We start from the raw sequence: 23,211 nt of genomic DNA on the forward strand, positions 1-23,211 counted from the left end.
ACTGAAATCAAATGTGTTATTACAGAAATATAATAGCATAGCATACGATGTATTGCACATGTATGCATACGACGTATGTATCATGTACCCTGGGAGCTCAGACTTTCATGCACAATAAAGAACAAGGAAGATCAGAGATTCTTTACTTAGTATTTTATGACAGCAATCCGAAAGAAATGCATCTTACCAAAAGATTTGTGGCATCATATACTTTGTTGATGCTGCTGTTTGTCTTTTGCCGCTCTCTCCAACCTTCTGAAGCAAGCTTCTCTTTCTGGCTCTCCAGCCTGACTTTATACGGCTGCTTGCCACCACAGTGCTGGCATGTCTTACTTGCCACCCCTATGCTTTTTTTACATGTCGTGCAATCTTTTTGTGTAGGCATCTGGGGAAAGAACCATGAATAAAGACAAGAAAAGTGCAGACTGTGTTATTAGAGAATAAGGATAATTTTCTCACACAAGCTTTGTTGACAGAGGTCAGGGTCCTTTACCTTAGAAAATCTTCATACAGCATATTGCTTTTCTAAGCAAACTGCTATTGTATAATATTAATCAGGATCAAATTAGTCAATTCATGAAAAATATAGTCATGATAGTCTTGTAGAAGGAGAGGGCTCTAGAAGAGGTCTGAAATAAAGAATAGGTGCTTTTTATAGAATTAACAAGTACATGATGTGGTATTCTATTACTGGTATTCTATTCTAGCTGTAATTCTCAAAAACCTCTGTCATCCATCAGATTTTGGGACTACTAGTTTTGGAAAGATTTTTCACCCCTACATCCTTTGACATCTTTTACTAAACAATATGCATATATGGGTTTAGGGCAGGATGATTAATACTGGCATATTGGAAATGAAATTATTTCACAGACACAGTCACACTTTTAAATAGGCTAATACCTCCAGTCTGGGATCTTGCCTGATATCAGGCATGGAGCAGATATAAATGTATATGCTACACGCTTTCTCTAATCGGTAACGTGAAGAAACGTGACTAATAGGTAACGTTAAGCTTCAGTGTACCGCCGGCGGTACACTTACTAATTTGCATAGGAATTTCAAGAATGTCCGACGGCTGCAAACGCGATTATACAAACACTATACGCCGATGGAAAGCTTAGATTCTCATGAATCCGCCGGTATAAACCACTTTCAGATGTGATTACCACAGCGGGTGAGAAAAACACATTTGTCCGACAAAAACAAATATCCATCCATCCGTTCTCTATACACGGCTTCAACGCACACAGCGTGACTCACATTTCCGGGTTCATTATTACACACAGATGAAAATATTCCACAAAAAACGGCCATAATCCAACTATTTACATCCAGACGACACAAGCCAGTAAACTATTTTGTCCAAAACATGTCTTGAAGTCGGTATAAAATCCACGAATCGGTCGTTTTCAAGGAAATGCACCTCGTGATGCGGGTCCAATATTCCCTGTATTTTTCGTCATTTTTTTAAATTTACAAATAGAATATTAGCGATTTTTTGTACTGAAAATGGCTGTAATTGACTGCAACTTAAGTATAACAACATTTGAAAATCGGCTTACAGCTACCTAGCTGTTTTAATGCTAGCTTGCCAGTAAATATCTTTGGCTAGTTGTTTTAACATTAGCTCTTATAACGTTAATATTGTCCCCAGTAGTAATTCTAGATACTATATTAGCCAGTCAAACAGCATTACAAAGCACTGACAACATGTTTTATTGTTCTCAAATACTATTAATTAAAACAGATTTACCGTACCTACCTTGAACTACTATGTGCGTGCAGAAAACTCCGTCTTGCGAAAGTGAGGGAAAAGCCGTTAGGCTAATTTAATCACGTAATGCCTCCCTGTCACCCGCAGGGGCGCTAATCTAAAATACGCTTTCATGGGTCGTATTCAGGGGCACATACATACGACCTCTGTGGTCGTATGAGTTGGAGGGCTTGATACCATTCAAACAAAACCTTATTATGTTACTACATGAAACACACACATTTCATGAGGATTAATTCTGTCTGAACCAGATACACACTGCTGTGTTTAACTTCAAACACTTTCAGCAGTTCTACCTCTCAGTGGTTAGATTACTGTCAGTGAAGGACACAGAGAAAGTACAAATACACAACATGGTAAATTCACCAAACACAACACGAGATCAGTGAAAAAGTCTCCTGTGATGATTAATGGCTGCTGGTTAGAGCTTTCATGTTTTCCTGAAGCAGAAGTTTAATTCAGTGTCACTCAAAGCCTGCTGAACCAGTCACATCATGATGTCTCCTGGCTTCGTTTCATGCAAATGATAATTCAGTTCTTTTTTAAGGCCACCAATTATCCAAAATGTGCATCCCCAGCACATGAACACGGCAGCTCTTGTAGGTCAGTTGGTGTGCAGGTTAACAGGTTGGATCCAATTTTAGCAGACTTGAGCAGAAAAGGGGGGTGCGCACAGGTGGGCTAGTCTGGTCCAAAAAGTCCCGGGCCGAATTTGACACCCAACCTGGCCCTGTGACTCATCCTTTTTTTGCATTAAATAAATGAAAGTAACGAAGTAACTTGTACTCAAATTACATTTTAAATGAAGTAATTTTGAACTTTTACTCAAGTACATTTTTAGATGGGTACTTTTACTTTTACTCTGAGTAGAATTTAAACAAAGTAAAGATACTTTTACTCAATTACATTTTTTCAGTACTTTTTCCACCTCTGAACATAACTGCACAAGGGTTTTCTAATCATCAATGAGCCTTTCAACAGCATTAGCTAACACTTGTAGCATTAGAACACAGGAGTGATGGTTGCTGGAAATGTTCCTCTGTACCCCTATGGAGATATTCCATTAAAAATCAGCCGTTTCCAGCTACAATAGTCATTTACCACATTAACAAGGTCTAGACTGGATTTATCATTTATTTAATGTTATCTTCATTGAAAAAACTGATTTCAAGAAAAAGAAAAAAACATTTCTAAATGACCACAAACTTTTGAACAGTAGTGCATATTTATATAATGTCATATTTTTAATAAGACATGTAAAATGAAATGATATTTATGATGGCTCGTGTCCTTGTTCCTCTTTTAGCACACATCACACAGTATTACAATAATTAAGAACGTTCAATCATCAAATACAATCATTTTCATAACAAGCTGCTGTGGAGGCAAAACCTTTTTGTTCTTTGCAATAAATCTTTTTTCTTTTATTCAGAACTCTGAAGGTACAGGTGACACAGAGTGCAAAGCAGTCTATGTGTCAAGTCAAACTGGAAGGAGCTGAAAACTCAAAGGAGAAGCATTTACACACCGGTCCTACACCAGATCAGTGATAGATTATGGCTGTGTAGTTTACAGTTCAGCTGCCAAGACCAACCTGAAAAAGTTGGAAGTTGTTCAGAGTCTTGCATTGAGGTTATGCTGTGGAGCAATGAAAACAACCCCAGTAGATGCCATTCAAGTGGAGATGGGAGCGATGCCATTAGATTTTAGAAGGATGCAATTCGCTCTGACTTACTGGGCTAACTTACAGAGACATAGACAAAGTCATCCGGTGTTGAACGTGTTGCAGCCAAGTCAGGAAAAAGAGAAGGTGCAGATTAATAACTTTGGATGGGTAATAGAAAGCATGACACAAGAGTCCGGAATAGATCAACTTGAAATAAGTCCAACGGTTTCAATTTCTCTTACTCCTCCATGGTTACTGACAGAAATAAAGGTGGATCTAAGCTTATTGGAAAAGAAGTGTAATAGTGGTTCTGTTAATGGGTATATTTCTTATGTTTATTCAAATGATTTGGTAATTTATACTGATGCGTCAAGGTCACTTACAGGTCAGGTTGGAGTGTCTTTTGTTATTCCTGAATTAGGCATTGCTATTAATAAAAGAACAAGCGACAAGTTATCAGTGTACACCGGGGAATTGGCAGCAATATTGCTGGCATTAAACTGGACAGAGGATAATGGAAAAGAAAGAACTGTGATTGCAACTGACTCCAGCAGTGCAGCAATAAGTGTTAAAAATTTGAAATCTGAGGCAAGACAAGATATTATATGTGAAATTGGTCAAATTAGTTATAGGCTAGGGAGACAAGGCAAGCAAGTTATTATTTTGTGGGTTCCGGCACACACAGAAGTGGATGGAAATGAGTTAGCAGACAAGTATGCAAAAAGAGGGGCTGCTAAAAATGTAATTGACTTTCCCATGAAGTATAGTAGATCTGAAGTTAAAACAATAGTTAAAGAACGAATGAAGAAGAAATGGCAAAGACAATGGGATACCTGCTTGAAAGGTCGCTTTTATTACTCCATTCAAAGACGTGTAGAGGGGAATTTAGGAGAACACAGCTGTTTAGGCCGGAAAGAGGAGGATGTCTTGTCACGATTAAGACTCGGGCACACAGGGCTGAATAGCACTCTGAGAATTATTGGAAAACATAATACAGGGGAATGTGAATGCTGTAGAGTGGAGGAGAATGTTGAGCATGTATTGATTTATTGCCCCAAGTTTCAGCAGCAGAGAAGAGTATTCATGAGGAAAATCTGTGATAGTAAAATTAAATTCGAGGTCAGGGAAATTTTGAGTAATTTATCTTTGAAACATGTTGCTAGAGCATTGCTTTTATTTATGGAAAGAACAGGTTTAAGAGAGAGGGTTTAAGGGCTGCTGGGGCCTTCCTGCCCCACACTCCGTTCCAGAAGGTGGCGGTAATGCACCTAAAGTTGCGTGCCAACTGCCATTAAACAAAAAGAAGAAGAAGAAGAAGAAGAAGCTGGGGCGGAAACAATTTGCGGCTGCAGGTTTGCCACCAGCGGCATACATGGGGACACACGCAACACTGAGGAGGAACTGAGAATGAATGACCGAGTTCAAACAAAGTGTCCGTGAGTTTCTGTTGGGAAAGCATCAAGATCTGCGGCAAACTGTGCAGGATTGCCTTCATCTCCAAAATCCTGGTTGCAGCCGGTAAGAGCAGAATTCTGGAGACTCTAAAAGACTGTTTAAGCTGCCGATGTGTGCCACTGCAGTATGTGTTAGCATTAGCATTAGCCACGGAGATCAGCCACGAGCGGCTTGCTGTAAACTTTGTCTGTTTACCAATAATTGCCGTGTGTTTTTTAAATTGTTCAGTTGAAAATAAGATTGCAGGCTAATATGTGCTAATTAGAGGGTTCCAGCTAAGACCAGTGAATTCATCCTGTTTGTAATGGTGGGTTTTTACGATGCCCTTTATTTATTTATTGGATCTGGAAAGGATTGCACTTTAAAAGCACTTTATGCACTTTAAATAATTTTAAAACCATGAAGTAAAAAGTATAAAATGGTTAAAACATTTTTGATAAAAATGCTCAGAGTAATTTGTTAAACTGTGATTCAAAATCAACTCTTTAGAATACAGATAAATTCATGTGTGGTATAGTATTGGGTTGAATATTGCTCATGCCATGATTTGTCGCTTCAGTTTATGTGGTGTTGAGGTTGACAAACATAAATTGAGTGGAGTAGCATTTGCCAATGTGGTGAAAATGTTCATGAGGAATGGTTGTTACTATTTGCTGAATGCAGTAATGCCAACATTGTCCTTTTGTGTTCTGTTTAAAGGTTTTTCACCTCAATCTATCAACTAAACTTATGGAAGTTGCCACCTCTGTATCTCATGAATTTGCGACCACTGCAAAATAAAAGAGGGAAAAGAAAGAAAGCAACTGTCTGATTGATGAGTGGAGTCCTGCTCAAACCCTGGGTAGATGAAACATCCTTTTTCAAGTGGGGAAACTGCAGAAACTGTGAGAAAAATCATCAATGAGAATCGCCTGTCATTGAAAGTGGGAGGACACTTGACACTATGGAAGAGTGCAAAGAACAGAGAGTGAGAGCTGCCTTTAAACAGAACACTGAGCAGTAAAATACATTCACTAACTTACAGCATGAACAGTTTTCTACCAGCATTCCTGTCTTGAATCACCTGCAGTAGCATCTTTATGTTCTCTTTATTCTCTTTTTCCGTGTCTGTTTTCTGTCTGTGTTCCTTATTTTTAACAGTTTAAGTTCATTTGTATCAGTTTTAGGTGAAACTGAAAAGAGCTAAAAGTGAACTATTGAGTTGAAATGTGTCCTCTGTGTTGGCTGATGAACATATGGGACACTCTGACACTTGTGTATAGAGTGGTATCCTAATGAAGATGTGTTTGATGTGACAGGTGATTGGCAGGAGGAGGAGAGTCTGACGGAGGAGCAGAGGAATGTTGGCAGCCATTTAGTCTGAGCTCAACAACGGAGGAAACATGGATTCTTCACAAAAGGTGAGAAACATACCACTGTAACATTATGATCATTCATTTGTTCTTTAAAATGTGTAAAGTTGCTCCAGTTGGTTAGATGGGCCGACCAAAGCCAGGTGACGTTGGCTGGAGAGATGTAGCTCTGCAGAAGCAGCTGTACTGAGGATATAATGGTGGACTGCTAGGAAGCTGCTTGTTCTTTGTTTGAGGCTGAACTAGCTGCTGATCATACTTTATGAAAATGTCTTACATGATGATGAAGATAAGTAACGGAAGAAAAGTCTTGTTTTTCAAGCAAGTTGTTGAGGAAGGTAAAGAGCAGCATTTTCTTTGGTAGAGAATAATACTTTTGAGCATTGTGAGTTTACCAGCCTTTTCCTTTTCAAGAAATTCAGACAGTTGAACCCAGAAGTTTACTTACACTGTATAAACGACACATAACCCTTTTTTAATTTACACGATCTGACATTAAATCTGGCAATGCTTCTCCTGTTTTATGTCTGTTAAGATGACCAAAATTATCTTTAAATGCCAGAATAACGAAAGACAATTTTTTTAATAGAATTTTTATTACTTTCTTCACAATCTTGGACTTGACTATGGACTTCGACCATACTATGTTCCAAGGGTCACATCATAACAATACTTGTATACATTCCACCCAAAGCAACTTACTTGTTTCCATATGATGTGTTGCATGATACTGTAGCTAGGATACAGACTCAACATCCTGAGGCACTTGTAATAATATCAGGAGATTTCAATCATGTCAGCCTCTCCTCTCATCTGACTGGATTTACACAGTTTAACTGCCCTACCAGAGAGAATAAAACCCTAGACCTGCTGTATGCCAATGTCAAAGAAGCTTACAGAGCTACTGCCTTCCCACCACTGGGCAGGTCAGATCATAACTTGGTTTATCTGCAGACCTGTTACAAACCTTGTGTGCTGAGACAGTCTGCAACTAAAGTCCAAATCAGAAGATGGACTCCTCAAACTAGTGAAGCTCTAAGGGACTGCATTGAATCAACAGACTGGAATGTGCTTCTGGAAACGGATGAGGACAGTATGAACATTGACAGACAGGTTGATTGTTTTACTGAATACATCAGCTTCTGTAGAAACACAGTCCTACCTGCAAAGACTGCCTGCTCTATGGATGACATCCTGTATTGTATCGGTACCAAAAATCAAATGTCCGGCTGAACTAAATGACTACAGACCTATTGCTCTGACCTCACACATCATGAAAACTCTGGCGCAGCTGGTTTTACGTCTACTGAGGCTTGAGGTCAAAGACAAACTCGATTCCTTGCAGTTGGCTTACAAAAAACACATTGGAGTGGATGATGCCATCCTCTTCATGCTTCACCATGCCCTGTCTCATCTGGAGGAACCTGGAGTTTATGTGAGAATCATGTTCTTTGATTTTTCAACTCCATCCAACCCACCATCCTCAAGCACAAGCTCACAGAGATGGGAGTGGCTCCTTTCTGTGTTTCATGGATCACAGATTACCTGACAGGAAGGCCAGTTTGTCAGGCTGGGGAACTGTGTTTCTGGGACATTAATGAGCAGTACTGGGGCTCCACAAGGAACAGTCCTGGCTCCATTCCTGTTCACACTGTATACATCTGACTTCAAATACAGCATTGAGTCCTGCCACATTCAGAAATACGCTGACACTGCTATCGTGGCATGTATCAGAAATGGACAGGAAGCTGAATACAGAGATCTGATAAGTGCCTTCAGTGACTGGAGTCACAAAAACTGCCTGCTACTCAACGCCTCAAAGACAAAGGAAATGATCATAAATTTCCGCAGATCCAAAACCCCTCTTCATCTATTGAACACTTGTGGTGTTGACATGGAGGTGGTGACATCATATAAATATTTAGGTGTCCACCTTGACAATAAATTAGACTGGTCTAAAAATGCAGACTTGATCTACAAAAAGGGCCAGAGCCGACTTTTTTTACCTGAGAGCACTTCGATCAATAGACATCTTCAGTAAGATGCTGCAGATGTTTTATCAGTCTGTGGTAGCAAGTGTCCTGTTTTATGTTGCAGTCTGCTGGGGAGGCAGCATAAAGAACAAGGATGCAAGGCATCTGAACAAACTGATTAAAAAAGCTGCTCTGTAGTTGGAATCGGATTGAACACATTGGAGGATGAGGTGGAGAGACGGACACTTAGAAAGATGGAGGCCATTCTGACAAACATGGATCATCCACTTCACATTTGCCTCAGTGAACAACAAAACATCGGTGGACGGCTCCTATCCCTGTGCTGCAGGACTGAAAGATTCAGGAAATGTTTCTTGCCATCAGCAATCGGACTGTTTAATTCAAATGCATAAAGATAAGACCAAACAATTGAATTTCCCTTCGGGGATCAATATAGCAGTCCCTCCAGGAATTTGCGATGTTGTGATCACGCGAAATCAACCAATCTCTGCAAATTTTGCGTGGCCTTGCAATTTTGTCCAATCACCGCAACTTTCCCGCAATTTTGGCCCGCCTCCCGTGAGTTCCACCAATCATAGCAGCCCCCAGCGCAAACCTAATGCACATACGTCACCAAATTCACTTCCTTGTTTATGGTTTGAAGATGCAGACATGTGCGGTACTAATGTCTCATTTACCAACAAAAATGACTGCTGAAGACATTGATAAACAACTAATTCACTGATGTTTTTCACCAAAGCGAAGCTAAACTGTTTTACAACCGTGCAATATTGTGGTGGAATTCAAAAAAAGAAGAAAAAAAAAATCAGCTATTAATACACTTTAAAAAAACATGAAACATATTAGAACGGCTGAAATGAGCGGAAAACAGACCACATTAATCACCATGATGGAAACCGTTGCATCCAGATCCATTAGAGTACTGAAAGAATGAGGTAAATTAGTTTAATTATTCCACCAAAGAACACGGCAGTGTTATGTGACAATCGGCGTGTGTGAATCCTTCCTCTGTTACCAACATCACTCAAAAACAGACTCAGGGATTTGAATGAAATTTTCAGGGTCGGTCAGAAATGACACAAGGACCAAATGATTAGACTTCAGCAGTGATGCGACTTAAAGTTTGGATCCACGTATTTGTTAAGGATTCATAGCGGCACTGCGTCTGATAGCGGCACGGTAACCATGGCAACAGATGAATGCTACCTCAGCGGCCTGCTGACTATCACATGATTGTGATCCTACAACAAATCTACCACTGTGGACGTATCGGAAATGACACAAGGAACAACTGATTAAATTGTGGGGGTGTTTCTGAGTCCCATCAATTCCAGTTACCAGCTACATATTTAGGTCACGCGATTCGGTATGTACACATGCAGAACACACCCCTGTCTTGGTGCAGGACTGCGCTCTCTGTGCTGTTCTTGTTAGTTGACGTGACAAGCCGTGAGCGTGTGCTTGTGAACACGTGTGTGCCAGGATGTGAAATTAACTTTTTAAGCCACTGACAGATATGTCCAAATATGATTCATTCAATAGTAAATTAGCATTTTGTGCCGCAAATCTACCAACCACATCATGTTAAACCAGTATCTGGCTGCTGCTAATTTCCCACTGTGGTGTGCCAGCTTTTGTGGAAATGGGTTGGAACGTTATATAATTAATTTCGGAATAAATATTGTCAATTACAGCGTTGAAACATGTTCTACAATCTGGAAAAAATGCAGCTTTTTAGTAGTTGTCACTGTCTCCCGCAATTTCATCACAACAAATAAGCTTAAAACATTGCAACTTTTAACGCAATTTTTTTAGAAAATCTGCCGCGAATTCAGGCATTTTCGGCCGCAACAATCACGAAAAACGCCCGCGAAATCTTGGAGGGACTGAATAAAGTCATTCTATTCTATAATCAGAAGTTTGCATACACTAAGATTGCTATGCCTTCAAGATGATGATGTCCTGACTTTGAAAGCTTTTGATAGATTAAGATGTATTTTCAGGCACACCTCAAACCCACTGCTTCCTTGTGTGATGACATTAGAAAACCTAAAGAAATCAGCCAAGACATCAGGAAGACATTTGTGGGCCTCCACAGGTGTGGTTCATCCTTGAGTGCAATTTCCAGATTGCTGTGGTTTGACGTTTATCTGTCCAAATAATTACATGCACAGATCAACACCATGGGAATGTCAAGCCATCCTACTGCTCAAGATGGAGATTGGTTAAGGTTAGAATTGTTTTGGAGGGAAATGTGCTCATCAAGCCCAGAACAAAAGCAAACGACCTTGTGAAGATGCTGGCTGAGGATGGCCTGAGTACACCATCCCAACTGTGAAGCATGGGGGTGGCAGCACCATGTTGTGAGAGTGTTTTTGCTGCAGGAGGGACTGGTGCACTTCACAAAATAGATGGCATCAAGAAGATAGAACATTATGTGGAAATATGGAAGCAACATCAGCCAGCAAATGAAAGCTTGGGCACAAGTGGGTCTTCCAAATGACAAGGACAGTGCTGGTGCAAATCTGACACTGTCCTGGAGAAACTGTGCAATACTGACTTAGAACTGCTTTCTGCTTCATTGTGCCCTTCATATCTGCCTCAGAAGTTTCCCCAAATATTTGTGAAACTTGTCTATATCCGTCCAAAGGCCAGTGAAATAAATACCTGTGGGCACAAAGGTGCTTCTGCTCTGGGTTCCTCTGACCACAACTGCATCCTCCTTATCCCTGTCTACCACTGTACTGAAGCAAGGCAAAGTGCAGAACATCAGAGTGAAAGTTTGTCACACTCTGCAGGGATGTCTGGAGGTTACTGACTGGGACGTGTTTAAGGAGTCCTCAGCTGATATTGATGAACCGACTGATGTTGTGAGCAGCTGGGTCACAGACTGTGAAACCAGTGTTATTCCTGAAAAAACTGTTAAACTATATCCAAACACTAAGCCATGGGTTTCTAAGAAGCTTAAAGACCTACTGTTCAGAAAGAAAACAGTCTTCAGAGAAGGAAATACACTAAATCTGTATAACTGACAGAAGGAAATAAAGTAGGAGATCAGGACCCACAAAAGACAATACAAAGACAACCTTGAGTCTCAGCTCAAAATGAACAACCTCAGTTCAGTCTGGGACGGCATGAATCTGATCACTGGAACCAATTAATGTGTCAATGAGAGAGTTCAGCTCAGTGGTTATAATATTGATTTAGAGCTGGCTCAAAGTCTGAACAGTTTTTATGTCAGGTTTGACTCCCATGATTTCAGGGCTAAACACGCTGAGACTAAAAACTGTCTCATGTCAGCGTCTCCACAGAATCCCTTTCTTTTATCCGGGTTGGAAATAAATCTATGTTAAAAATGTAATCTGGTGTCTCAAACAGTGCAGACCAAAGAAAAGTCCTCTACATGATTACATCGGTGGCTGTTTATTGAAAACTTTTACGACGTCTGACCAAATGACCAAGATTGCTGCCGATGTCCCTGTCTATCTTATGTTTTGTTTGATTTTTCTTTAAATGGCTTTTATTTTGCTTTTAATTGTTTTACTGTGTTTTTTTTACATTTTAAAAACATTTCCTTTAATCGTTGTTATTCCTTTAACTGTTTTCAGGGATGACAATTGTCTGCGGATCCGCGGATTTCCGCCAATTTAATGTCAAATTTGAACATTTCTGTGAATCCTCTAAATCTGTTGAGAAAATTTTAGGGGGGGGTTAGGTACTTTATTGTCGCTGATGTTAACGTTGTTAACATCTCGCGGGAGTGAGGCGTGAGTTTCGTTAAACGAAACTCGCGCCTCACTACGAAACTCATGCCTCACTCCTGCGAGATTTTCACTGAAGCTATCGTTCGATTGTAAATGGCCCAGCAGTTGGACAGCTTCAAGCTTGGACCAATCAAATTGCTCGTAGCATTCTTTGTTACAAATTCATGGTGGCGTGTTCGACTCGGATGTTTGGAGATTTGGTATCGTGTTGAGTGGAATGATGAGATTTTTAACGAAGGATCAGGAGTCACCAGTCACAGAAATTGACAAAAGTGTCAAAAATAAGTTCCGATGGGAATGGCTGGAGAGAAAAGTCACTGTGAAGGTGAAAATTGGCTCAATGATCGACGAGGTAACGGAAACACTTGGACAATTTCTGAAGAAACCAGACGTGGCCGGAAAAGCTTTTTGTGTGTATTGTAACGATTTGATTAATTACGGATCGCGTGGATGCGTAGCACTGTCAGACAGTTACACCAGCAGCATCAACAGCTACTTCAAGTGCCAAGGCAAAAGATACATTGAAAGAGAAGGAAATGACTGCAAGAAAAGCCCACCAGCAGGAGTTGAAAAGGAAGGCTGTCCAGAGACTTACACAGCTTGCTGCAAAGAGAAGAAAATTGACAAAATAGGAGTGTTGCAGTGAACTGACTTGTATATATTGTACATAGTAGAATAGAACTCATAGATTTGTGAAATATTTTGGACTGAAGATAGTGAGAAAAGATTGAAGAACATGTAAGTTAACTTTTCATTAAATTTGCTGACTGAAACAAGTCTAGTGTTATGTTTTTGACCATTTTTATCAGTCTAAATGACTTCTATAAATCTCTCAGCTTCATCCCCCCCGCCCCGCCACGTCAATTTTCAGCTGAAATCCGAATTTCCTGTTGACATCCCTGTGTTTTACTGTTTTGTTGCTTTTGTTGTTTGATGGTGAACGCTTGTGTAACTGCTGCACAACAAATTTCCCAGGTCGTTCGGGCCAAATCCAGAATTCAGTGGCAGAATTACAGATCTTTTCTGGACTGGTATCAACATCTGATCCCCGAGGAGAAATTTCAAATTGTACATTTCTCCAGTAATGTAACTTAACGGAAAGTCTGGGGATCAAGAGATCCTGGTGGTACAATCCCATCAGTCACGAGCTCTGCTTTGTTTTTCACGCTGATCGACAGATTTTACTACCCAATATTCTAAAACTACCGTGTAGAAAGCTGAAAACTATCGGCCTGTGAAAATAGTTTTGTTGACATTGTGAGTGTGCTGTTGACACATTTCTAGGTTTCTAATGACAAAGCTGCTGGCATGTCTGCAGATTCTTGATTTTGTTTCAGCCTCATGTCTAACTACATGGAATTGAGACTTTTAGGTTCAATTTTTTTCATGATTGCTCTTCCATCACTGCCTCTGTTTTTATCTTTGTCTTTTGCTACAGAAATGTAAACACAGCAATGGAGTGAGATGTCGGACCTCTGAGGAGGATAAGGATGGTTCGGCAACAACGGCAAAAAGAGATGAATCACTGAGTTGTGAGCAATGTGACAAGACTTTTATTACAGCAACAAAGCTAAGAATTCACAAACATATTCACACTGTGGACAAACCATTCAGCTGTGATCAATGTGGAAAGGCTTTTACTCAGAAGAGTGACTTAAAAAGACATCAACTCATTCACAGTGGAGTTAAACCATTCAGCTGTGATCAGTGTGGAAAGGCTTTTACTCACAAGAGTCAGTTAAAAAGCCATCAACTCATTCACAGTGGAGTTAAACCATTCAGCTGTGATCAGTGTGGGAAGGCTTTTACTCAGAAGAGTGACTTAAAAAGACATCAACTCATTCACAGTGGAGTTAAACCATTCAGCTGTGATCAGTGTGGAAAGGCTTTTACTCACAATAGTCACTTAAAAAGCCATCAACTCATGCACAGTGGAGTTAAACCATTCAGCTGTGATCAGTGTGGAAAGGCTTTTACTCACAATAGTCACTTAAAAAGCCATCAACTCATGCACAGTGGAGTTAAACCATTCAACTGTGATCAGTGTGGTAAGGCTTTTACTCGGAAGACTCATTTAAAAAGCCATCAACTCATGCACAGTGGAGTTAAACCATTCAGCTGTGATCAGTGTGGAAAGGCTTTTACTAAGAAGAGTGACTTAAAAAGACATCAACTCATTCACAGTGGAGTTAAACCATTCAGCTGTGATCAGTGTGGAAAGGCTTTTACTCACAATAGTCACTTAAAAAGCCATCAACTCATTCACAGTGCAGTGAAACCATTCAGCTGTGCTCAGTGTGGAAAGGCTTTTACTCAGAAGAGTCAGTTAAAAAGCCATCAACTCATTCACAGTGGAGTGAAATTGTTTGGCTGTGATCAATGTGGAAAGGCTTTTACTCTCAAGAGTACATTAAGAAGTCATCAACTAATGCACAGTGGAGTTAAACCATTCAGCTGTGATCAGTGTGGAAAGGCTTTTACTCACAAGAGTCAGTTAAAAAGCCATCAACTCATTCACAGTGGAGTTAAACCATTCAGCTGTGCTCAGTGTGGAAAGGCTTTTAATCAGAAGAGTATGTTAAAAAGACATCAGCTCATTCACAGTGGAGTGAAATTGTTCAGCTGTAATCAGTGTGGTAAGGCTTTTACTCGGAAGACTCATTTAAAAAGCCATCAACTCATTTACAGTGGAGTGAAACCATTCAACTGTGATCAGTGTGTGAAAACCTTTACTCAGCATGAACAGTTGTTGATCCATCAATGCCCCCATTCTGGTACAAAGCGGTACCACTGTGACTCCTGTGAAAAAACTTTCAGCTCCCAACAGACCTTAAAATATCACCAACGCATCCACACTGGACATGATGTGTACCGATGTGATCACTGTGGTGAACCATTTGCATTGTACTCACAGTTAAAAGCTCATGAAGTGACCCACACTGGGGTTAAACCATACCTTTGTGATCAGTGTGGGAAACGCTACAGCTACATTGCAAACCTCAAAGTTCACCAACGTGTCCACACTGGGGAGAGACCATACAGATGTGATGAGTGTAAGAAGACTTTTACAACTTTGGGTTCCCTGAAACAACACCAGCAGATCCGCACCAGAAAGAAAGCATTCAATCAGTGTCACAGTGAGGTATGTAAAGACTGGTCTCAGTCACAGTGTACACACAATTGTGTATTGGATAATTTTGGATATTGCTGCAAAATTGTTTCAAAACCGTTTTGAACAACTGTGGTCAGTTGAATTCTGTTAACACATTATCAGCTATCATTCAGTCTAACCTGTATTGGTTTTGTCACAGAAATCTGGTCCAGGTTAATCTGGGGATGTAGGTTAGATTAGGAATTCTGACATAATCAGACAACTGAATGTTAAATTCCAACAGTGACGTTCTCTTTGTTTTCCAAGCAGAACGGAACAGATGGACAAAAGTCTCAGACTTGTCAGCACTCTGCCAATGGTGAACAGTGCTGCTTTGACCAGTCTGGACCAACGTCCAACCAACAAGGAACCCTACAACGACACCAGCGTATGCACACTGGACACAGACTGAACCCCTGCCAAGAAGATTTCTCCATGCAGGGTTCAGTAAAGGTTTATGAAGTCCTCCACAAACTTAAAGTCCTTGAGATCCGGCTTCATAGAATTCAGGTCTAATTTCTTGTTTAGTGTCTTCGTTGCTTCGTTGCAAAATCCATTAAGAGGAAAGCTGTCGTTAACAGATGTGACTGGTAAATTAATCAAACCGTTCAAAGTGGTTACTCAGTTAAATGAATTATCAGTGGTAGAGGGATAGACGTCTGGATGGAGGCAGTGAGCAGCAGGGCGAATTTCCTCAATTACCACCTTAATGGTTCCTGAGATCCCTCTGGGCTGCAGGAACCCGTTAGATGCAGAGCTGGTTCAGTGATTCTCTGATGATTAAGCATAATTAATTGAGGAGATTACTGGCCTTAGGGTTCCTGTCTGTCCGTCTGTAAATTTAAAAACATGAAGTGTTCTATGAAAAGTCCAATCTTTGAAAGCTGACATGTAGTTCCGAATCATTTCTTTGTAAATTAGCTGCATCCAGTCATTACCATGACACTGGCAGTGATTCTCTGATGATTAATCATAATTAATTTAGGAGATTACTGGCCTTAGGATATCTATCTATCTATCTATCTGTCTGTCTGTCTGTCTGTCTGTCTGTCTGAACTTTCTCAGCTACAGCATCTGCACCTCTGCTTCTGTGTGAAGTAGTCATTACAGGAGAGAAAGTGTAGAAAATCTGACAAATTTTGTCAAGTGGTCCAGAAAAATCTGACTACCCCTACAACTTCTCTCCTGTAATGATAGTAATAAGTAATACATAGTTGATACTTCACACAGCTGTAGCAGAGGTGCAGATGTTGTAGCTGAGAAAGTTTGGAGGTTGCCACTTCTTGCATTCCAAGAATAGTAGGGGAGTCAGATTTTGTCAAGTGGCCCAGAAAAATCTGACTCCAGATTTTATTTCATATCATACAATCTGCACTTTTAACTCAACCTGCATATTTCTGTTCAAGATCTAGTTTTGAAATGGTCTCTCTGTTCTTAATCTGCCATACTGTGATCATTTAGCCCCTTATTTCAATATTCTGTTCTTGCAGACTGTAATTTACGAGTTTTTTTTTTAAACTTGTTGTGATTTGGTGTTTTAGCTGTTGTAGCTAATAATTTCCCAGGTGTGGGATCAATAAAGAATTTCAATTCTATTATATTGTGAACTGGCCCTATAAAAATAACAACAATAAGAAATTACTTTATACTTAAGAACGATACTTATATTAAAGACTTTATACATAAATACCAGACATATTTTGATGCCATATCTTGCATTCTTAGGGGAGTCTGATTTTAAGTAAGGAGATATAAAGTTTTCTCAGTGAACAATTATTTTAATGACACGTGTAGAACACTGATGGAATGTGAACAATATTTGGCGACTACACCCTGTCCTGTCCTGATGTCCTCATAGGAGTGAAGCTGAGAGTAGCGTAGGATCTCCCCAATGCCATTTAGGGTGGGCACATACGGATGAGAAGAGGAGGAGAAACATGTCACCTAATCATATTTAACAGGAAAACATGTCTGCAGTTCGGTACTTAGTCACATTTAACCCATAAACAACAGCAAAAGCAGTAAACGTACGACAGAAAACCCCGTCAAGTGGCCACAGAGTGAAAAGTAAGTCACACACGTTCACGCGAAGGGGGAGTCAGATTTTTCCGGGGAGTGTGAAAATTGCACAACACCTGGATTAGTCCGAATCCTTTTTTCTGATTGGCTGAGACGAGACACGTGACAGTGTGCATCTATTAATGATCGGAAGCATTCAGGTCGTTCCGGTTATACTCGGTAGCGCTCTTCAGTAAAGGAGACGCAGTTTGTTATTTTCTTTGATTATCGCTCGGCAAATTACAAAAAAGTTGCAAGTTAACCCTTTTTCCACATTTATTAGGCAAAATTAGCTTTGCCACCGTGGCTAAACATGCTAAAAATGGCTTTGCCATCCTGAGGAAGGCTTCGCCTATGGCGAAGTGGAGAATGGCTAGCGCAAGCACAGAGACACCCTGAAAATTTGACACAATCTTAAATATTATGAAATATTTGTTGAAAAGTCTTTTTCGTGTGTTTCTAAGGGTGTGGCTGCATCAGAAAGACACAAATACAAATGATGTTTTTTTGGTTTGTTGTTTACAAGAAATATTTTATGGAACCAGTCAATTTTCAGTTTTAATGTCTTTTATTAGGATGTGTTTAGTTTTATGATTGTACTAAAATAAATGACTCTTGAAGACCTCAAAGTGATTCTTAATGCAGTATTTCACAAATGTATGGGATGTCCAATCCACTGCTGTATTTAACAGCAATCTGATCTGCTGACGTTAGCAAGACAAACAAGTGAAGGTTTCAGGCTTTTATCTAGAATTGTTCTTGAGATATTCATCTTCAAACAGCCTCAAATTTCAATGTGAGAAAATCAAAATGAGTGAAACTGGGTCTGCAGTCCACTGAAAAACCTCTAAGAAAGTGTCTGACATACTGAGCTAATATTTCATAGATAGCATTGTAAATCTCCACAGTTTATGATTTTAAAAAAAGTTTTTTTGGGAGATGGTCAATGATTTGAAACGGAGTTTGTCCCCTAGAGGACAAATGGCACAATCACAGAATGAGGGTATGTTTTGAAAAAATATCATTCAAAAATAGTCCAGAGTCGTGACTGTAATTTGAATTTTAATACACTTAACCAAGTGCTATAGGTGGAAAAAAACATGTTTATGCAGCATGATGTTGCTTTGTGATGTTGCAACTGACATGCTGATTTCAAAATGGAAGCATTTTAATTTCTAATGCTCTCATAGAAGATGACTGGTCAAGTAAAATTGACTCCTGTGACTCTGATGTCATGCAGAGTCTTTATGCTATGATGTGGAAAGGGTGAAAGAAGACAGACTGGACATTTCTGAGTGAAACTGAACATGGCATGTACTGATTCATAAAAACAAGTGTAGTATTATCTTTAATCAAGCCTTACATAGTATTTACTAGCTGAAGTACTTCGGTTTTGAACACAAGAATTACTTGTCAAGACGACGTTGACTGGAGCTCTGCTACAGAAAGGCAGTTCATTTTCTGCTGGGGTTCATAACATACAAGATTTCTCAAATCTACAGAGATATTTTTGATTTGAAATTAGGGTTACCTTAAATTAATAATATATATTTTTGATACTTTCCCTAAAAAACTCTAAAAAAGCTTCAGGTGTAGCTGCTGGAAAAGAGCCTGAAAGTCACATGGTGGGACATGTGAACATAGTTCAATAAGAAAATCAAGCCTGTTACAGTGTTGCTCTCGTCCCCTCTGTTAAATGGCATCAAAACAATGGTCAACGTGAACAAATCATGAGTGTTGACATTGCACTCACAACAGTACCTCTCAACTGTTCTAATTTTGATCTATTTAGGAGAACAATGTGATGAGTGCACCGAGAGATCCAATACAGGGAGCTTTCCTTTTTCAAAGATCATTAGAAGGACAGAACCAGGGACGGACTGGCCATTGGGCAATGTGAGCAAATGCCACTGTGGCTGCCTGGTCATGCGGCTGCCACCAGGCAGCATCACAAACAAATAAATAAATGAAAATATAAAGCGGGGCGGAGCAGCCGCATCAATAGACGGCCGCAAATGATTAGGCTAAATAAATAAATAAAGCGGACCGGCTGCGTCAATAGGCGACCACAAATCAATAAATGAATAAATAAAAATAATAAAAAAATAAAGTGGAGCTGAAGGCGCCCACAAAAAAGAGGGAAAAAAGCAAACAAAAAAAACAGCCTGTTAACTGTAACAAATAATAGGCCTACTCAACTAAACAATGATAATGACGTTTTTTATTTTTCCTGTAAAGGACATATAGCGTGAATTTATCTAATGTCTAATCTATTATAAGGTTTTTTGGATGTTTTTCGGTCGTCAGTGGATTTTCTCGCGATTGTTGACCTGGTGAGATGACGGGTCAAATGACAATTGAATGATGGGTAATGCGAACAGGTCAACAACACGGAATGAAATAAAATGGATCGAGGAGGGAGAAAACGGCGAGTAGAAAAGGGTGGAGCAGAAAAAAAAGAGAGAAGAAGCATAAGGCTTTATTGGCTGAATCTGGGAAAAGTGCAAATATTGTGGAGTTATTCTCTAAAAAGCCTGTGCCCGACGATGTGCCCAGCAGCGCTCCTGCTGCTAGCACGAGTGATAAAGGTGACATGATGGCAGACAAGAGTGGGAGCAGGTCTGAAGAGGAAAAAGAGGAGGAATTAGTGGAGGAAGAGTCAGCAACACAGACTGTAGGCCAAGAAATGGACGCTGCCGTCACACCTGCACCTGCTATTGCAGCCACAAGTAGAGAAACAGCTGCTCCAGTGACAGAGGTGATCCAGAATGAATGTAATTATTTCAAACGTCCAAAATCCAACACACTTGAATTATTTTTCAAGTTTCACCCAAATCAGCCTTCTGACGCACAAGAATCTGTCAAGAAATCATACAGACATAAAGATGGATCACAAAGAAAATGAGTGAGTTATGATGCTGAGAACCACTCATTATTTTGTGCAGTTTGCATGGCATTTTCTAAAAAGACAGAGTGCCTGACAAGTGCCTTCATTCAAGGATGTAAGGATTGGAGACACATTCATCAGAGGCTCAACAGTCATGAAAACACACATATTCATCTGGAATGTGTGAATGCTTATCTTTCATGGATAAGTAAAGCAGACATCCCTAACCTGCTGGATGCAAATATGATGTCAGCTCGCAGAGAACAGGTGCAGAAGAGGCAACAAGTCCTACAGCGTGTCATTGATGTTACAAAATTGATAGGCAAATGCGCACTCGGTTATCGTGGAAGTAAAAATGAGGCAGCTCACTCATTAGCAGACATGTCTGTGGATCATGGGAACTTTCTTGAAATTCTTCTGCTTCTCAGCAAATATGACAGCTGTTTACAGCAGCATTTTCAAGACTGCATCCAAAAAAGCCAATCAAGCACTGGCAAAGGAAGAGGCTCACGAGTGACATTAATGTCCAAAACTACAGTATGTTCTGTTTTGGAGGCTATCCGGCAACTCATCAAGGAAACAATTGCAACTGAAGTAAACCAGGCTGGAATGTATACTGTACAGATAGACACAACCCAAGATATAACATCAAAAGATCAGTGCAGTGTTGTAGTCCACTACGTAACAGAGAGCAGCATTCAGGAGAAGCTACTTGCAGTTGTTGAATGCAAGTCATCAACAGGGGAGGACTTTCTTAAACTGCTCAAGGAGACGTTGGCCACTTGCAAACTTGATGTGAAGAACTGCATTGGAAACTCAACAGATGGGGCTGCAAATATGCAGGGGCAATACAGGGGGTTTTCTGCCTGGCTGTCAAAAGAAGTCCCAACTCAAATGCATGTATGGTGTTATGCCCATGTTTTAAACCTGGTTATGTCTGAAACCACAGGTGTTGTGATAACAGCAGCATCATTATTTGGGTTGATTAATGAGACTGCAGTGTTTCTTCGTGACTCATATCAGAGAATGAATGTTTGGGAAGGTGTGAGTCAGGACCCCCAACACAGAAGAATTTCACTGATTGGGAAAACAAGATGGTCTTCAAAGGATGCTGCATTAAAGAAGATCTTTGGATCCTTTGCCCAGCCAAAGAATGCTTTGTATGTGGACTTAGTTGAAACATTGTCCAAAATTCAGGACAACTTACAGTTTAAGCCAGCTGTACGTGCCTTCATTGAGTCACTCATTAAATATGAGACAGTTCTCACTGCACAGTTGTTCCTGCGTGTTTTCACACTCACATCGCCTTTGTCAAAGTATCTCCAAACCAATACCATGGATCTCTTGACTGCCCATCGCATGGTGACAGAAACACACAACAAACTACAAGACTTTGTCAGAGACTTTGACACAGTGAAAGACGTGGCAGACAATTTTGTGAAATGGGCCAATGGTGGATTCCAAAATGTGGACTCTGAAATGGAAGTGCAGCCTGCACTGCCACCAAAACGCATGAAAAAAAGGAAAACAATGCCAGGAGAGTCTGCCGATGAAGAAAACACAACTGCAGACTCATTGACAGCCTACAGGATCAATGTTCACAACATCATTCTTGATACAGTCTCTGAGTGTATGCACCGCCGCTTCCTGCAGCACGGGAAACTCTATGCTGACTTATCGTTACTAGATCCGCTTCATTTTCCAGAGATAAATTCAAATGGGCTTCCCCACAATGCACTTGAGGACATCGGTAAATGCCTCATTCCTTTTGATGAAGATGCAACAGTTGAAAATTGACAATCTGAGTTGTGCAGCCTGGCCCTCCACTGGGACACTATTAAAAAGTCCCCTCTCAGTGAGTATACAACCAGAGAGTCACAGTCTCTTACCTCTGAGGAAGAAGAGGACAATCAGGAGGACATGGAGGAAATTGATCTTGTTAGCAAAAGATGCACAGCCTGCAGGAACTGTGCTGTGTGTTGCTACTTCCTCCTCCAGCAGCTGAAGTTCTTCTCACATGCGTACCACAAAATACAGTTGGCCTACAAATATTTGTTGACCCTGTCCTGCACACAAGTGGCATGTGAAAGAAGCTTCTCGACACTTAAGTTCATTAAGAGTCGTCTCAGGAGCAGAATGCGAGAGGAAAATTTGGAAGCCTTCATGTTAATGGCAACGGAGAAGGTCCTCGGATGATGTGATTGAGTGGCAGAGAAAAGCAAATTATTGCGCAACCTGCTACTGTAACTACATAAAGGTAAAACATTTATTTTTTTCATGTTCTGGTTACGTAAGCTATACTATTATGCTATGTGGCAGTGTAATGTTTATGTTTCTGTTGGTTGCAGATGACGAAGAAGACGAATGTGGCCTCTCTCTGTCAAAGTTGCCAGGGCCTCTTTTTGGTGCCAGTCCGCCACTGCAGAACACCACCTCAAAAAATACTGGGCTCTTCTAGTAACACCATCATAACCCTTCCTGGGTACCACGGAGATGAACAGTTTAATGACAAGCCATATGATGCTTTTATTTGTTCATGACATTCCACATGCCTGCAAATACTCACATCATCAGGGGGATCCAGGGCCATGGTCAGGCTTTCCTCTGCTCTTCTTGTTGTGCTTGCTGTTGTTACCGGCTAAAATAAACAGTTAAGTAATCAAATGTTCTGTAGTATACAACACATTATTTATTCCTAAACTTTAGGAAAGGGGACATTAAATCACATATCTAAATATTGATTTATCCATCTTTAACACCTTGAATTCTTGTGGCCAATGATGCACATACCCTTTGAAGATGAGCAGGGAAGTTGAAGATTCTTGGCACTGTAGCAGCTTTAAGTCTGACAGTCTGCCCTGTCCTGTCAAAATCTTCTTTTACAAAGTGTTGACTGCAGAGCAGTGACCTGTCATTTACCGTGAAACCATTTTTCAAAACGAAAAGCTGCGATTTCAACATTTAGCCTGAATCATAGCCACGTTAATCAGGTTTGTAATAAACTAAACCATTTGTAAATCAATCAAGAATTGAGCGAGTTACGAGTGTTAAAGTGAGGAAATCATCCACCTTACCATTAACTACAGTACAACACGCCAGAGCAGTCC

General features: G+C 40.2%; 3 protein-coding genes across 23 annotated transcripts in view; 2 read left to right on the top strand and 1 right to left on the bottom strand.

The window, feature by feature from the left end:
* The window catches only part of LOC127531994 (zinc finger protein OZF-like), a 289,632-nt gene that overhangs the window by 206,548 nt on the left and 59,873 nt on the right, over positions 1-23,211 (top strand). The window lies entirely within an intron of this gene.
* The window catches only part of LOC127531964 (zinc finger protein 665-like), a 266,519-nt gene that overhangs the window by 162,595 nt on the left and 80,713 nt on the right, over positions 1-23,211 (bottom strand). The gene's annotated exons all lie outside the window — the stretch shown is intronic.
* Positions 3,965-17,846, top strand: LOC127531967 (gastrula zinc finger protein XlCGF26.1-like). Of its 3 annotated transcripts, none has more exons than XM_051942683.1 (4): positions 3,965-4,961; positions 6,197-6,298; positions 13,447-15,150; positions 15,430-17,846. In XM_051942683.1, the coding sequence occupies exons 2-4, from the start codon at positions 6,281-6,283 to the stop codon at positions 15,673-15,675; spliced, it is 1,968 nt and encodes a 655-aa protein (XP_051798643.1). In that variant the 5' UTR covers positions 3,965-4,961; positions 6,197-6,280; the 3' UTR covers positions 15,676-17,846. The 3 variants fall into 3 exon arrangements, with proteins under 3 accessions (XP_051798643.1, XP_051798642.1, XP_051798644.1); XM_051942682.1 differs by lacking the exon at positions 3,965-4,961 and adding an exon at positions 5,606-5,865; XM_051942684.1 differs by lacking the exon at positions 3,965-4,961 and adding an exon at positions 5,610-5,739.

This window comes from Acanthochromis polyacanthus, chromosome 22, assembly GCF_021347895.1.
Source record: "Acanthochromis polyacanthus isolate Apoly-LR-REF ecotype Palm Island chromosome 22, KAUST_Apoly_ChrSc, whole genome shotgun sequence".
In the NCBI taxonomy this organism is placed as follows: domain Eukaryota; kingdom Metazoa; phylum Chordata; class Actinopteri; family Pomacentridae; genus Acanthochromis; species Acanthochromis polyacanthus.

Bases quoted from the DNA above. Each gene is read 5' to 3' on its own strand.
- LOC127531967 (XM_051942683.1), top strand. The intron at 15,151-15,429 runs GTATGTAAAGAC...TTTTCCAAGCAG, and splicing joins TCAATCAGTGTCACAGTGAG to AACGGAACAGATGGACAAAA.